At 41.5% G+C, this 16,888-nt stretch overlaps 1 protein-coding gene across 6 annotated transcripts in view; it reads right to left on the bottom strand.

Moving 5' to 3' along the window:
* mast3b (microtubule associated serine/threonine kinase 3b) overlaps positions 1–13,518 on the bottom strand; it is a 37,493-nt gene extending 23,975 nt beyond the window's left edge. For 3 of the 6 annotated variants that reach the window (XM_026194228.1, XM_026194229.1, XM_026194230.1), the window contains exons 1-3: positions 13,173–13,518; positions 10,673–10,762; positions 752–840 (exon numbers count right to left, since the gene is read on the bottom strand). In XM_026194228.1, coding sequence (XP_026050013.1) covers positions 752–840; positions 10,673–10,762; positions 13,173–13,219 — 226 coding nt within the window. In that variant the 5' untranslated portion in view covers positions 13,220–13,518. Of the gene's footprint in view, positions 1–751; positions 841–4,841; positions 5,417–10,672; positions 10,763–13,172 lie in introns of those variants that run through there. The other 3 variants (XM_026194231.1, XM_026194233.1, XM_026194232.1) reach the window with 2 other exon arrangements.
* Positions 13,519–16,888: the final 3,370 nt, after the last annotated feature.

Genomic DNA, 16,888 nt, shown 5'->3' with positions numbered 1-16,888 from the left:
TGCCCATGTAGTGATTTCCATGACAGAATCATGCCTGTTTTTAAAGCAGTGCTGGCTCAGGGCCAGAAAATCGCAGGAATCTAATATTGATTTTTTTACCTTTGCCTTACACACAGAAATTTCTCCAGATTCTTTGACTCTTTTGACAATATTATGTACTGTAGATGATGATATATTTGAAAGTCTATGTAATTTTAGGTTGAGGAACATTATTAAGAAATTCTTTCACAATTTCTAGATGCGTTTTTTGCCAAATGATGAACCTCTGCCCATCTTTGTTTCAGGGAAACTTTAAGATGCTCTTTTTATACCCAATCGTGTTACTTGCCAATTACCCTAATTAGTTACAAAATGTTCCTCCAGCTGCTTCATATTAGTACCACTCACTTTTCCAGCCTTATGTTGCTGCTGTCCCAGCTCTTTTAAAATACGTCACTGCCATCAAATTCAAAATAAGCTCTGATTTTTTGCCACGAAACAGTAAAATGTCTCACTCTAAAAATCTGATATTTTCTATGTTCTAATGTGTTTTTGAGAAATGCAGATCATTGCATTATGAATTTATATACATTTTACGCAGCACTTTTTTGGGATTGGGGTCGTACAACTCTGAACATCCTTCTTCTCAACGCTGGTAAGGTGAGATGGAAACAAGCAAAGCAAACGCTTCTATAGCAACAGTTCATTCTTTCATCGGTTTGACTGGCCGGTGCAGTGCCGAGATTTTGGAAAACACTGAAACAGGTCTTACCAGTTTGGAGTGAAAGTGGAGAGAGCGGCCGGGAAAGCGTAGGCGACGGCGTCCCGACACCGAGGCTCTTCCTGTTGCTGCTGCGACAGCTGGAGCACAAACAGCAAAAAGAGAAACCTCAACAGCCTGTCACAGTCAAAACATATCACTTATCTGCATCTGCCATCACAATTTATATACAAGTGTTTCTGTAGTAGTTTGAATACTAAGTGACTGCTGTATTCTGCAGATGAAAATAACCTAACATTGGCCTCAGTAGGGTAATCTGTGCCCTGCAGGTGTAGCAGCATGCTGACAAATTAGTTGCAGTGTTACGTTCATGATCAGTGAATAACAAAGCTTTATTTCTTCTCATTATGTCCTCAACAAGGTCCCTTTAAAACCTGCAACATTCTCACTTTTAAAATAATGACAGCAGCTCCACACCTTAACACAGAGCACTGTATGAAACACACTGATAATACCAGCAGCTCTTTTAACTGACGGGAAGAACGATATGGCAATGCCAGAAAATAATAACCTGTTGGTTTCCTTCAAAGTGAGCGTAATCGCTGCTGCCCTGACTTCTTCCACCTATAATTACAGGTCTGAGTCATCTGAGTCTTCCAGTGTTTCGGATTGGCTTTAAGTATGTGTGTTGAGCAGCAGCTTGTCGACACAAAAGGCTCATGACAGTGTAACTCTGAGGAGATTAAGCAGACACTTGACCTCTATCGTAGCAGACCGTTATCCTCCAAGCTGTGACGGTTGAAAAAACACAGAGTAACACCAAAACATGTCTGTTTTGTGTGCACACTGGAAGGAGAAATGGGGGTAAATGGTGCTGTGGAGATAGGACATGGATGTAGAGTGTGCAATCCTCATATAACTACGTATTATTAAACAAAACAAACATAGCGATATTCCTGAAAAACACGTCAAAATTTGTTGTCGGTGTTTACCATCTTTAGGATGTCCTTACATTATTAATTTCATTTCAGTATTTTTTTTACTGTTTCTTGCAATCGCCTGTTTGTTTTAAAGGCAGGAATTTCCATCGTTAATTAGCAAAAAAGACCTTTTTCAGACATTGCTGCAAATCTACTGCAGGGTGCCAGCCTATCACAGGGCTAACTCACTGCGACATTCACGCTCACCATCACACCCACGCCTAATTTAGGATCATCAGCTGACCTAACATGCGTGGCTTGTGACTGTGGTGGGAAGCCAGAGTAAAACCATGTCGACATGGGACCAACATGCTAAGACCTGCACTTTAGGTCATCTGAAGATCATTAATTTTCTGGACCCATATACCTTCAGCCTGAGGCTTAATTTTTTACTGGTTTAAACACAACCAATAAACAACACTGTGTTTGGCGATTCTTGACCAAATGGGTCTGAAAATGATCTACTGTACTGTCTTTTGCGCAAGATTAGAAGGGTGTTTAGCATTCTGTTTAGTCATATGTTGCATCTGTTCGTTTTATTAGTATTTCTCAAGATTATATGAGAGAAAGAAACTAAAGAAAGTAGATCCCTTTTTAAACAATAAGTTTCCAATATTTAAATGCTAATACTAGCAGCAATGCTGTCAGACAAGTAAATAATAAACAGAATACCAATGTATCACCACAATTCACAGGTTACTGCACAGAAAATAACAAATGTGACCTTGATCTATACCACAGTTTGATAGAAGACCCGTTTGATGATCAATTGTGACCAATGCTGTAGGAGAACTAGCAAGTCTTGAAAATTGTAGACGGACGATTGACGCCTTGAAATGAAATTAGCTCCACAGTTCTTCAGCTGAATGACCTATTATCATTTTTTTCTTTCAGCTGCTCCCTTCAGAGGTCACCACAGCGGATCATCTGCCTCCCTCTCACCCTCTTCTGTCGCATCAACCCTCTGCATGTCCTCCATCCCTACATCCATGAGCCTCCTCTGAGGTCTTCCTTTTTTCCTTCTTCCTGGCAACTCCATCTCCAACATCCTTAGTCAAATAATTCCACTAGCCCTCCTCTGCAGATGTCCAAAACCGTCTCAACCTTGCCTCTCTGTCTGTCAACCTGAACTGTCCCTCTGATACCGATCTTCTCCATCTTTAGCTCTGCTTGTCTTCCTGTCAGTGCCACCATCTTCAAACAGTCCTCAAATTCAAATTCATACTCCAATGGATGCATTACAGAGCATCTTTGTGACCTCTACATTTCTCCATCAGCACCCTCAGAGCAAACGTGCTCTTTTTCAGCATGAAGCCATAGTGCTGCTTCTCTTCTTATCTACCTTTAATGACTCTTTCACCATATCTTGATAGTATGGCTGATAGTGTTACTACAGTCCTGCACATCATTCTAGAAAATTGGTATCAATACACTTCTTCTCAGTTACCCAGGCATCCTCTTGCTCTCCAAGATTGTAATTACCAGCCTGGTTAAAAATGCCACTGCCCTCTCTCCTGGAAATCTGCATACCTCTACAGGTATGCCAGCTGGACATGCTTACATAACCACCTTTTCACTCTTAATCTTCCTTCACTGCTGCCCTCACTTCTCCTCACTAATCTTCTTCACTTCCTTATTCACTTGCTTTCCTCGATCTGTCCTCAATCTCTCAGTTCCTTCATTCATTAGGCCCTCTAAGTACTCCTAACTTCTCTGCACACTCCATTCACTCGTTATTACATTTCCATTCCGGTCCTTTAATCACCCTAACCTGCTGCACATCCTTTCAAGCTCAATAGCTCGTGTTAACCTAATACTATTGATGAGCTAATTCTTTCTTTACTTTATTATTTTTTTTCCTCTTTCCTTTCTTAACACTTACCAAAAATACAGCATTCATAGCCCAATACAGATGAGCGTTAAGAACCACAGCTTGCGTTTTTTATGTGTTTTGTTTTTTTTCTCTGCCCACTGGAATTTAACTCAACCAGTGAGATTATTTCCGCCTTCAGAGCACCTCTGCCTTGAGACGCGTTTACGTAACTACAACTGTAATCTGCAGGCAAATGCATGACACACCAGCATGACAGATCAAGAGAGAAAACTCATGAGAGCCACAATCCAAAAAGGATGCCCTTCTGTCACCGGACTCAAGCCTGAAGGGGGGAGTGTGCACGCTGACCGCCACCGCGGGCCCAGCTTGGTCAACAGATGTCCACCACTGTGTGTGTGTTTGAGAAGGAAAAAGGAGGGAATGCTAAATAATCCCCTAAAAGGAGGAAATTCGACATTTCAAAGTTGCTGGTCCAAGCACTCCGTTCCAAATTTATGATGCAGATAAAATGAAGCAAATACCTTCTGATGTTTTAGAGTCCACAAGATGAATTGAGAAAAATCACCTGATTAAATAACTTCTGGATGCACTGATAAAAAAAATCTCAATATCTAAGATGTCCAGCTGCACATTTAAAGTATTTGATAGCCAGAGGGGCTTTTTCAGACTGTGCCCGGCACGTTCTGGAGAGCATATCAATCACTGGATGACACTAATCACTAGTGATCCTGTGTGACATCCTGCACAAGGAAGTTAACAGGTGCAGACCTTATCTCCAGTCAGCCAACAGTAAACACAATACATTACACCTAAATATGACTTCCAGGCAGTCATTATAACCCTAATCCCAAATCCAACGTGCAGCACACCAATCTAAACAGGGATCCGCACATATAATTTTATTATTTAGTCTATCCACACAGCTTTATGTGCCAGCTGCAAAGTGCATCCACTGACAAACACATGCAGACCTGCTGTCATGCTACATCCAATTTCAACAAAGGAAACTGCACACCGCGCCTATTATTTTAAGCTCCTGCCTCTGAGAATATTGGCTTTATAGCAAATATTATCTGCAAACAGCTTCAGATACGATGTTTTCTTCATAACCACAAAAACAAAAGAGTAACAGAGAGCAAACACTGGATTAACGTTCAAGCGATCGGGTTGCTGCTCTGAAGCAGCAGCTAGCTCGTGTTGTTAAACGTAAACGGAGACGTTTGAGTGAGTTAGGATAGACTAATGTAATCCTATGTGGTAGCTTTTAAAGACTAAATAGCTATGTGGGCTAGTTTCAACCTCCGGTATGTCAACTTCTGATAAGTACCTCTTCGAGCGCTTCAGTAGCGACACCGAAACAAAAGGGGACTTGCTCTGGCTCGGCACCGCAGACCAGTGAATCGGATCCGACATGCTGGAGGATTTTCTTGCATAACCCCTCGTTTAAAGTTTATGCTGGTTTCAAAAAACACAAGCTCGACTTGATGTGAAATCCGCTCCCCCTCCAGCTGCTGCTGCTAATACTGCTTCTCTCCCCACCATCGTCTCTGCTTCTTCTTCGTCTTCTTCTTTTCGGCGGTTCCGTTTGTATTCAAGCCGGAGTCAAACCGCCTCGTGCCGTCCCAACATCTCCGGAGCAGCCGTTACATCCTCCGGTCTGACGGAAAGCGCTACACCCGGGACATCACGTCCTTCGCGGCTTGTCGGTTAAGCGATACCGCTGAAAACAGCCTCTCAGCCCGCGGTACTTTGTCCACACCGTGTCCGCTCGCTGCGTGTCTCTGCGCGTGAGGAAGCTGGAGACAAGTGCTGCGTTCAAGCGCCGCTCGTTACGTTCGCTACGCACTGCCGCAAAAGTCTGCTCAAGTTTTAGGGCTTTTTAACTGACTTGTGTTTTTGTCGCTTCTCTTATGTTAGCTAATTCTTACAAAACAGTGGCAATCCCCTAAAAGCCTGACAAACAGTTCTGAGTCCAGTTATATTCTCATATGCAATGGTTTAAAAATGTATGTATATTGTATTCATATTAATTTTTGTGTGCAGCACTCGATTTAACAGCTCTTTTCCATATCTCCACTCTGTTCTCATCCATAAAGTGCTTTAAAACCTGAACATTATGACTAACAGCTGGATCTTCTAGTTTCAGTGCAGCTAGCCAAACAAGGAAGAGCCAATTGCTGCTAAACATACAGTTAAAGTGGACAGTATAGCCTTGATTACTTAACATGAAACTCATTGTTGGAGCCAAAGACCACACAACACACTGATTTTTAGTTTTAGTGTCTTTATTTCCCCCTGAGTTATTGGTTCTGTTAATAATTAGCTAACATAAATAAATGTAAATCTATCAGCACAAGGTGGCGTTAATCATGTTCTAAAAGGTTCAACTTTAAGCACTTAAATCCAGCTACACAAATAGTTGTTTTGGTATTTGCACAACTGATTGCTATTTCTGCCCAATAAATGTGACTGGGTATCAAAAACTGTGAGTGCACGTGGTGTAGTGTTTGATTTTAGTTTAATAGATAATCCTCAATGAGCCCCACATTCAAATATGCAACCATACTGTACCTCCTGATGAATAATACTTCATTTATGTGCGCTGTGGGTATATATATTTGTATTTGTGTGTACTGTAGTTAGGCTGTTGTGGGGCAGGTATATTGTCATCAGTGTCAACAGAGCTGTCTTTCAGTTTCAGTGCTTTCACGTGTATTGGACAATAGACAACTAGAATAGAAGCAGCTTTGCCTAAACTTGGGATCTGTTAATGTCCTAATTATTCTGATTCCGTACCAATAATAACACTTCACTTTAGCCAGGACATGCACAAAAAGATAACATAAAAGATAACATTGATGGCAATATTTTAGTGTGCACTGGATCTGGCTAAGTAATTTCCCAGAGTGGAAGCAAAGGTATTAATTTCAGTTATAGTCAGAAACCCAGCCCCGATTTGTTGGTCCCAGTGCTGACTACAAATGAGACTTGCTGGCCTGTAAGGGGGTTTCTGTCTATCTGTCTTTGCTAAAGATGCAAAAGTAATATTATTTGTAAGACTGAAAGTGTGAGTCATGTAAAGATACCAAATAAATACAACATTCCTGTAGCAGATTAATAAAATAAAGCTTTCAGTCATGCTGTTTTCTGTATGATTAATGACCCTGGGATTTTGAAACAGAGGTGGGGGAGAAGTGTTGGTTTGCCATAACTGCAGCTAAAGACTCTAACAGACGGTGCTGCAGCTCAGATTACAAAAGCAGAGCAAAGAAAAAAAACTGACACCACTGAAGACTGGGAGTACAAATCCAAACCACGCTGACTCCTACCACGCAAACGTGCTAGAAACCTGCTAAAAGCTGTTTTTTTCTACTTTCTATCTTGACTATTTATAACCTACATTAGCCTGAGACAGCCACTCTTTTCATATAGGCTTCAGATAGGTCAAAACGTAGCTTGAATTCTTTTAGTATGTATGATTATACCTCTCTGTGTGGAAGGGTTATAATCATATAACTGCAAAATTAACATAATATTGAAAAAATAGTCGCGTAAACCTGTGTGTAAACGAGACAGGACAATATGCAGATATCAACAATCCCCCTTTTAAAATCATTTAATCATAATAATTAGCAATGAACTGGAAAATGAATCAAATTTTTTTTTGTTCTCCTGTTTAAAATAGTTTATTTTTTCTGTATTTCTTTAATAACCTGGTGTACTGCCATGTAAACAATAACAACAGTGCAAGATCATTGTTACGTTTTTAAGTTTCCATAGAAAATCTTGTCCAAATAGACCAAGAATAATTAAAACGTGTAATATAGAGAGAGAGCAGCCTTTATATGTTTTATGATTAGTTGTGCTGCAAACCTGCAAACTATCCTTTTATGATATAATACGAGTAAACTTACAGATGCTGCTTGCATTCATACCTTAGGGATAATTTCCTACAAAACGTGAAAGCAGCATAAGATGTTGCTGGGGTATACCATTAGGAGCCTGGTAGAGGGAAGTTCCAGATAAACTTATTGAATAGTGGTACATTCCACTGCACAAACTACATCCAGTACTTGTGCACTTACTCTTGGCTTAGTACGCACGCGTACACACACACATACACACACACAGACAGACAGATAGATAGATAGATAGATAGATAGATAGATAGATAGATAGATAGATAGATAGATAGATAGATAGATAGATAGATAGATAGATAGATAGATAGATAGATCTGCAACTTTTTGTTTCTCTAGTTATACTGCAGCACATCTATTTAAAGTCATCATTAGAAGTTTGCATGTACAACAGTTATTTCCCGACTGTTTTTGTAGTTAGTTATTTTTTACCTGACCTTAAAACTTCATTATGTATAAGATTAGAAGTGTCAAGTTAGAGTCTCAGACCAACCAAGCCTAAAAATAAAACCTTCTTACACCTCTGCACATAATAATAACGTTACTCTTTAAAACGTAATCTCGTCATCTCTATGACCCAAAAACTAACTGAAATCTTTCTTTTATTGTAAGCTAACTGTAACCAAGCACCTTACCTTGACAAAAAGAGGCATGTCTGTGTCTGAACCTATCTGATAACAAAGATAGAATATTGCATATTTTCAGGCTTGGTCATTTCTGCACTTTCCATCACAGCAGCTTTAAGTGGAATTTTATAGATATTTTCAGTGAAATGACTTTGTTACCACTGACATACCATTCATGACTGTTAGTGTCTCTATGCACATTATTTCCCACACAGTCAGGCCATTTTTCATTAAAGGCTTTAACATAAAGTCATGTGAAAAACAGAGTTTTTACAGGATTCTGAGCAGTCGTGTCTAAGCATACCTTCATGTGCTGTGATAGGAATTAAAAGGGTAAGGACAACCGATCATCAGCAAATGTAAACATCACCTCTATAAAAGCAGACATTTGTCAGTTTGCGGTCTGGAGCATTTAAGTGTGTATGGACAAAGTGCCACATTCTTCCAGGAGTGGGCGTCCAGGCAAATTCACCTCAGGGTAAGACAGTGAAATGCTCGGAAGAAGCTGCTTTCACTTGCTCCCTTACTCACAAGGGGTCACCACAGCAAACAGAATGTCTATAGGGTCATTTTCGAAAAACTCACAGCCGATCAGGTTACAGTAAGTATTTACAAGTGAAAACATTCAAGATATCTGCAAGTCTACCCAGCAAATTCACCCCAAGGTCAGACTATGCAATGCAAACTGCAAAAAACTCAAAAGCTACAACTCAAACTCTACAGGCCTTAGTTAGTGTGTTAGACGTTAAAGTCAATAACAGTGCAATTAGCAAAACACAAAACAAGTATAACTTGTTTGTGATGGTTGCCAGGAGAAAGCCTTTTCTCTATCAAAAGAACATGGCAGTACAGCTTAGGGTTTACAAAGGCATCATGTTTGGCAAAAATCAAACACAGCACATCAGCACAAACACCTCACATCAATTATCAAGCATGGTGGAGGAGGAGTGATGATGTGGGCTTGTTTTGAAGCCACAAGGCCTGGGCACATTGCAGTCATCGTATACCAAAGTATTCTAGAATCAAATGTGAGGCCATGTGGATGAGAGCTATGGCCAGAAATGGATAATTCAATGGGGCGAGCCAAGCACAGCAACAAATCTATAACAGAATGGCTGAAAAAGAAAAGAATCGAGGCGTTAACGATTTGGTTATATGCTGGCTATTTATGCACAGACCTTAAGAGAGCTACGCTAAAACGCCTGCAAACTTCAGTGAGCTGAAGCCACGCTGTAAAGAAAGGTAGACCAAAATTCCTCCACGATGATGTGAGAGACTGATGAAATCATGATTGCTTCAAGTTATTGCTGCTAAAGCTAATGAATAATTTTCACATGAAAAACTCTCTCTTTCACGTGACTCTACCAGATAGCTGGAATTTTTCGGTCCTGTTTCCAAACCTTTGGCACTTTATGTTATTTAATGTAATTTGAACTGGTTTCCAGTCAAATTTTAAATAAACTTCCATCTACCCTGACACAAAGAAACTCTGACGTGATTTACTTTTTTTGAGTCATCAAACAGGTTTTATTGGATATACAGCTCATACCGGGTGGCTATTTAGGGTGTGGCAGCTTAACATAATTTGTTCTTGTCTGTAGTTTAGGTTTAGGATTTGGCTATGCTGCCAAAAGATTAGAATGGGTAATACTGAAAATGAATCCTACGCCAGGCAAAAGGCATGTTGTCTTCTCACATTTTTTTTCCTTCAAGCCAAACTGCAGCACAATCACAGTATCTGATCCAAGGGTTGATGTTGGGAAATAAGAAATTTGCATACAAATACAGAATCTGATGCAAGAGAATGAGCATGTGCCTGGGTGGTGAAACAAATGCAAAACGGTGTTAAAAACACGAAGCCAGCAAATATGGAGCCGGTCATGCTGTGGAATCAGACTATGTCCATGTGCAAATGAATGCATGTTTTTTTGCATCCCTAGAAAAACTGTGCTCATTTTTCAGGAGAGCAAATGAGATTCATTACTGCTCAGTGTGTGGTGTGACAGCCTAGCGGTGCTCACACATCCAGAAACATGCTGGATGCAGCCGCCTCTGTTTGCAGTGTTGCCTTCCTCCACAGCACCCAGCACCGTTGCCAAGCAACCCACTAAGACTTAGAGACAACTAATAAACGACACATCTTCACTGGTGAAACAGAAGCACCTTCACATGCCAAAAAACAACAACAAGACAACAAAGAGCACACGACTCAAATGATATTTCTGACTTTTTCTGATCTCGTTTTTTTTCTCAAATAGGAAAAGCAACAGAAAAAAACACACCCAGATTGTGTTATTGTCATGTATATAAATGAGCAAATTATGATTTTTTTTATGTCATATCGATCCAGTCAGGAATGATTTGGTGCATTTTTATGCACTATTCTGAAATAATAGTGCATAAAAGGATCAAAAGCAACCAAATAATAAGAGCTGTATTATTCTGAAATAAATGAAATTTAATTACACTTGCTGGCCCATGTTAACAGTAACATTAACATTACCTGTTCAGCAAATTGTCAGGGTTTTTTTGTTTCTTTGTTTTTTAATTTAATTTAAAAATGGATAGGTTTAGTCCTTAGGAAGAGTTTACGTGTGACCTGGCTCTCTTACCTCCAGGGATGAAGGGTTTGTAGGGGGCTGCAGGGGCTGCATGGGCTGCATGGGCTCAGGAGGGTGGGGCTCTGGCATGTGGGTGACAAACTGTAAGAGCAAGACATGGTCACGTGCATTAGTGAGCTGGCTCAGCAACTTGGCCCGTCAGGTGTCTGTCATCATCAGTCAGTGCTGGAGCTTTGGCGCAAGGTTAGAGGCCGATGCCCGCCTCTCTCCAGCTGACATCACCACTGGGGCTGCCAAAGCCGATGCCCATCTGATAGCGCTGTTTATTTACAGGCTCGCTGGGTGCATCCCTGGATGCATCTGATTAGCCGGCTACTGATCTCGTGTGAGCTCTTACACAACAGGAAGTCAGCAGCTGCTTGTCAACACACCAGACAGGAAATTTCAGCATCCAACACACATTTATTGAACATGTAGCGCAATCTTTAACAGTGTTAGGAGATGCCTAAGATCAGATAAATCGAGGTTTGACTTCCTGAAATCAAAAACAACAATGCACTTGTAGTTCTTGCACACCCAAACATGCACAACACTGTCTCTAATGAATCTCAGCTACTACTTCACATCTTAATGCACGGTCGAGATAAGCAGGCCGAGCTTGCTCCAAAATCTGCATCTGTCTAACACTGACATAATGCGTGAAGTAATTCTCTCTCAGATTTAAGCTCTGCCTTCGGGGTTCCACAAAGCTGCTATTGTCTCAGTTCTGCAGAAGCTTCTCAGTGCTAAACACGGCCCTGGCTACCACAGCACTAATGAACATGTTGTCATAGTAATGCAGGGCGGACGGTAGGAAAAACAACTCCTCGCACAAAGACTGATCATTCTGTAGTGCCTCCTCATAATTAAGCAACATATGCGAGTCGTTCCACTGCATTTCATTTTGGCACGTCTTCTCCTTAAGACCCTTTAAAGAAAAGCCCCGAGTGGTGTTTGAGTGAATAATCTGTCAATTCCATACTGCATTTCAATTTTATCTCCAATCTTGTCCAGAGTGGAAAACAGAGCGGAAAATCTCAGACTGACTCATTTCAGATTTTCCTAAATGTTCAGGGAGGCTCTGATATTCAGACCGGCGGTAGCTACAAATCATCAGATAACATCCATTGGCTGTCCTTAAAAACTACAATCCAATTACAACTGTGCTCAGACCTAATGGCTTCTTATTATTCCACGTTATTCATATTTTACCTCATAAGATCCAAAGTGTCACTACGACTACAAATCTGGCTAAATACTCGAAGAGCACAATTCACCATAACAAAATCTATCTGAATGCCAGGAAAGTGTTACTTTTCACATTTGCACTTCCAGTAGTGGTTTGATTCAGCGGGTGCCATCATTAAGACCCTGAGACCCTCCCTGCTTGCGAAGCGTGAAACCTCCTCTGTATCTCAGAAGCTAAGGAGTGCCTAAAAATGAAATGAAACCAACGCATGCTCAGCCGAGATGGTCCACAGAGGAGGCAGATGGATGCATGGATCAGAGGATGATGAGGATGCGAGAAGGGAGCTCCTACGCCTTATGGATCAGCATCCCAGTGGGCAGCAGCAGCAGCAGGAACCCCCACCCCTCCCGCTCCCTAACCCCCTCCCTTTTCTCAATGCAAAAAAAAGGCTATATTCACTCAGAAGGAAGGGTGGGTGGACATAAGACTGCAGTCATGGGCTTTGATAGAGACAAAAATTACAGGTTAGCCAGCGTCTGTCCTGCTAAATAAAACACTGTCAGTGTGTGTTGTTCCTGTGGAAAGGCCACGATGTGATTCATGCAGGATTTGTGGACTGAGCTTTAAAAAAAGAGACAATAGAGAAGGAAAAAAACAGAAAGTCATATCAAATTAAACATTTGGTGAGATTAAAGGATTGGGAACCTGGATGAAGTCATTTCACGGACAAAATATGTCAACGCCATCACAAGTTTAGTGTTGTTTTCACTAGTTTGGCTTTACAAATTTAACCAGTCGTAAATTGAGCAAACACGGATCCAGTTCAAGGTTGGACAGCTTGATTTCTCCACTTCAGCTCAGTTTAAAGATTAACGCGCAGGGTGGGGGATCTGCCAATTTTAAGCCTGTGTCTTCCTGAGAGCACTGATGATGTTTCTAAAGACATAAAGGCTGCTGGTGAGACACCTGTTGACTCCTGAAGTCTCCAAAGCGCATCGTCTTCAAAATATGAGAATAAACCGAAGCCGTTACCAAGACAATGAGAATGCTATCACCCAGAGAGAGATTATTTTTACATCTTTCGTGCTCAGGTGGCTGTTTAACTTCACTGCGCAGCAGATAGCTGAAGGTTTGAATTAAAGCCACGGCGCATCTAAAACTCTGTTGACACCACGAGCGCGTTGTACACGAGCGCGTGAACGCTCCTATTTCTCACCTACTGCAACTTCAAATTCAGCAGCCACACAGGACAGCTAGTGGTTTCACATCTGCAGCACAGCACGAAAACATTTTGTTTGTTTGTTTGAAAAAAGCAGAACTTACTCCAGAGTCAGAGAGGGGATCTTCAGTTTATCTCGTCTCGACTTCATTCTTCCTGAGCACCGACCTGGGGCTTCACTTACCACAGCGCAGCAGCGCTCGGTCTCGCAGCCGGCTTCCAGCCACTCATCGCCGCCGTGGGGGACTAAAAATAACCCCTTTAACCAAGTATCGTTTCCCGGCGGCTTCAGCGGATTCCGGGTTGATTCTCCTTAGCAACAGATACAATAAAAGAACTTAAAAAAAGACAGTTACTGCCAGTTTTGCGCTTTTTGTTTGTTTGTTCCCCCCGTGCGTCTTTCAAGAGCACCGGAGAGCGAGCGACTGCCACAAAGCCGAGGGAACGATGGGTCACCGCTTACCTCCATGTGACTGGTGGGAAGGGAGGGAAGGGAGGAAAGCGAGGGGGAAGGGGGGTGGCCAAATCAATTTGGGCGGTGGGTGACAGCCATGTCAGAGTCGAGGTTGGGTGAGGACGAGAAATTCATGTCGAGAAGGAGGTTTTATTCACAAACCCGATGAGTCTGAATGCGCCCTGAGGTTTGGTCATTTCGTGTATCTTTGTATTTATTTAGGTGCGTTACGCGTTTTTTCACATTTCTATGCATCATATGGCATTAAAAAAACAACCTAATACAAGCGTTTCTTTTTTTTTTTTTACTGTCAACTCTGGAACCACGAACACTGGCAGGCTGCTGGTTGTGATGGAACTGGGGAATACCTCTGCCGGAGACCGTAACAGCTGCCGCACACCAAGATGCGCGCTTCTATTCGTGGAAGCGCCGTGCACGCGCATGCGGGGACTGTCTTGCTGTTACGAGCCTTTATGTTGTGCGGATGTGTGGCAGCTGTGGCCACACCGGTCACTGAGGTGGACACGCAAAGCCCACACCTAGTTGCTACTATGCACAGATCTGATGCCCCTGCTGCCGGTTATAACAGATTTTGAGTGCACATAGACTTAAAAAAAAAATCACACTTAATAATAAGCCAGTTATGGATGGTGGCCCCTAGAGACAAAGCACGTGCAAAATCCAAAACACGTGCAAACGCCAAAACACATGCAAACTACAAATCACAACGGAAGTGCTCCAGGACGCTAGGGGCAGTGTTGAGCTGTGTTTGTTACCTAGTAACTACACAAGCCAGGAAGTACCAATGACCGGATTTGGGGTCTGCAGCCATAAAGGCCGCACAGTGTTGCCAACTTAGCGACTTTGTCGCTAGTTTTCAGACCCCTTTCAGACCCCTTAAAAAAGACGCGAAAGCGCGTATCGCTTTTACTCTCAACAAGCAGCGGGTGCTGTAACGCAGTCAGTTCTTCTTTTACTCTTATGCTGTTTTGTGGATCACAAGGTTTAAAACTACTTATAAACACACACACAAAGTAACTCCACCAGAGTGCCTATTTTGGGTCACTTTTGCCGGTCCAAGCCCGGATAAAGGAGCAGGGTTGGAATTGTGACATTAAAAAAAAACAATAATTGCTAAAAGAAATGTAATTTGTAGTTCTAAATAAACTCTAAATGCATTTAGGACGTTTTTTACTCACTTTATGTCTCTTCCACGATGCTATTTCTCTCTCCAACAACATAGGTTACAATTAGATTAGCATGACCAATTATGCAAATTAGGTGATGACGTCATTTAGCGACTTCTAGCGACTTTTAGGACAACCAATAGCGATTTTCCTTACTGAGGAGTTGGCAACACCGAGGCCGCATTTTAAGGTTACGATTACGTCACAGCGACACGACAAAGGCTGTCCCAATTCAAAGGCTGCTCGAAATGCGGCCAAATGTTTTTATAATGAAGAACATTTTAAAAAATTACTGTTGGCCAAATGTCGGGAAAGTTATGTGACATTAGCAATGTTTGTACTAACTTGGTTTTAAAGCCTTTACTTCAAAATATACGCCGTTCAATAGTTGACCTTAATCTTACAGAGAATGTGATGATTTTATGGATAAATAAAGTCAGTCATATATCCACAAACACAACAAGCTGAAAGTCAGTGATGCTGCTCGGTTTGCAGTCCTGAATATCACGGCACAAGCAGGATTCACTGCACTGTTAATGTTAGCTATGTTATATTTCTGCCTCTGTTCGGTGGTGTCGAGCCAAACGGACTTTAACGTGTGTTTGAACGAGCTGACGGTTCACTCGTTAAGCTGAAAGAAAGATGCTTTAATCACAGGAGTCACACATGTGTCCACTGTACCAGCTGGGAACTCTTCTTGCACTCGTAATAACACAAACGCTAAATCCTCCTGTTTGTAGCAGTGTATACACCTGAGACTGTCACCTGTCTGTCTGTCCTGCACTTCCTCTCTGTTTCTTTCTCTCTGATTGTGGAATAAAAGTATGAACATGTATTTATAAGTTACACTTGTGTTTGAATTAGAGCTGGGCGATAGAACGATAACGATATGTATCGCGATATAACTTTTACTCGATAGAGAAATTAAGCTATCGCGATAGACCTCGTCGCTCTTGTCCTCTTAAAAAAAAAAAAAAAAAAAAAAAAGATCAGCCAATCCAAATTAAGTAGCGCAGAGCCGAACCAATCACAGCCGCAGCGTCACGTCGCGTGACTTGTTACGTACAGCACAAGTGCCAAGCCGCACGTGTGTTTGTTTGGGAAGCAGCCAGCGGGTAATGGAGGAAATGAGTGTGCCGACTAGAAAAATCAACCGAGCGTGACCGAAGAGAAAACAGATGATGGTTCCAACGCCGGAGAGATTGTCGAACGGAAGAGCCATAGAAGTTCCGTAGTGTGAAGGTATTTCGGCTATTTCAAGTCTGACAAAAAACAGAGTAGCGTGCACTGTAAATTGTGCCGAAAGCAAGTCTGGAAATACAATGAACTGGTGCATGCGTCACACTGTGCGCCACGTTATTGTTTCGGTGAAATGAATTTCTACAATACTGTTAATTCTACTCTCTGCAGTGTTTAAATGCTTACATATACACACAGTTACTGTCCCTCCACACATACGACTCGGTTCTGCTTCTATGCTCCAGCTTTGTTTACTTTTTCCCACCGAGGCTTCTAGACTTCTGATTGGCCAACATTTCTGCACGGTTAGGAATCTAGCGCCACCTGCTGCTTTGGCATGTTCATAGCAGCGTTTTCCTTCATTTCTGCCTTTATGTGTGGACGGGATTATTTTTTAAAACGAAAACGGAAAATCTCCGTTTTCAAAAATACCCGTGTACGTGTGGACGTAGCCTCAGTCTCTGACTGGAAGCGCTAATTCGTCATTCGGCTTTTGTCAGACTAAAGTAACTGTTAAAACTGTTTGAAAAGCTAAGCTATACAACAAGGAGAGATTGAGAATTTCCTTTTAGTTCTCAGTTTATTTGATATTGACAAAAGTTAGTCCGTTTTGTCTGTTCTTCTGTAACACAAACTAAGATTTATTTTTAGAATTAATATTTTGTTTCTAAGTGGAATTGACAATTTAGTCTGTTTCGTTTGTTCTATTTTGAAACTTAAACGCTTTAGCGGCTGCCTTTTGTGTAGTTTGCAATATTTGCCTTTATTTATCTGAAAAAGTCTCATGTTCCTTAAGTACATCTACCCTGTTGAACTTATTATGGGAAATAGATATTTAAATAAAAACAAGCTGCTGATTATTTCACATTTTACTTGTGAGCAACGGCACATTTAAATCTTACAAATATAGTTATTTGGCTTATATCGTGATAGATATCGT

This window comes from Astatotilapia calliptera, chromosome 15 (assembly GCF_900246225.1).
Source record: "Astatotilapia calliptera chromosome 15, fAstCal1.2, whole genome shotgun sequence".
NCBI classification, from domain to species: Eukaryota; Metazoa; Chordata; class Actinopteri; order Cichliformes; family Cichlidae; genus Astatotilapia; species Astatotilapia calliptera.
The sequence above is the reverse complement of the archived record's forward strand: the minus strand, read 5'-3'. Positions and strand labels throughout refer to the sequence as shown.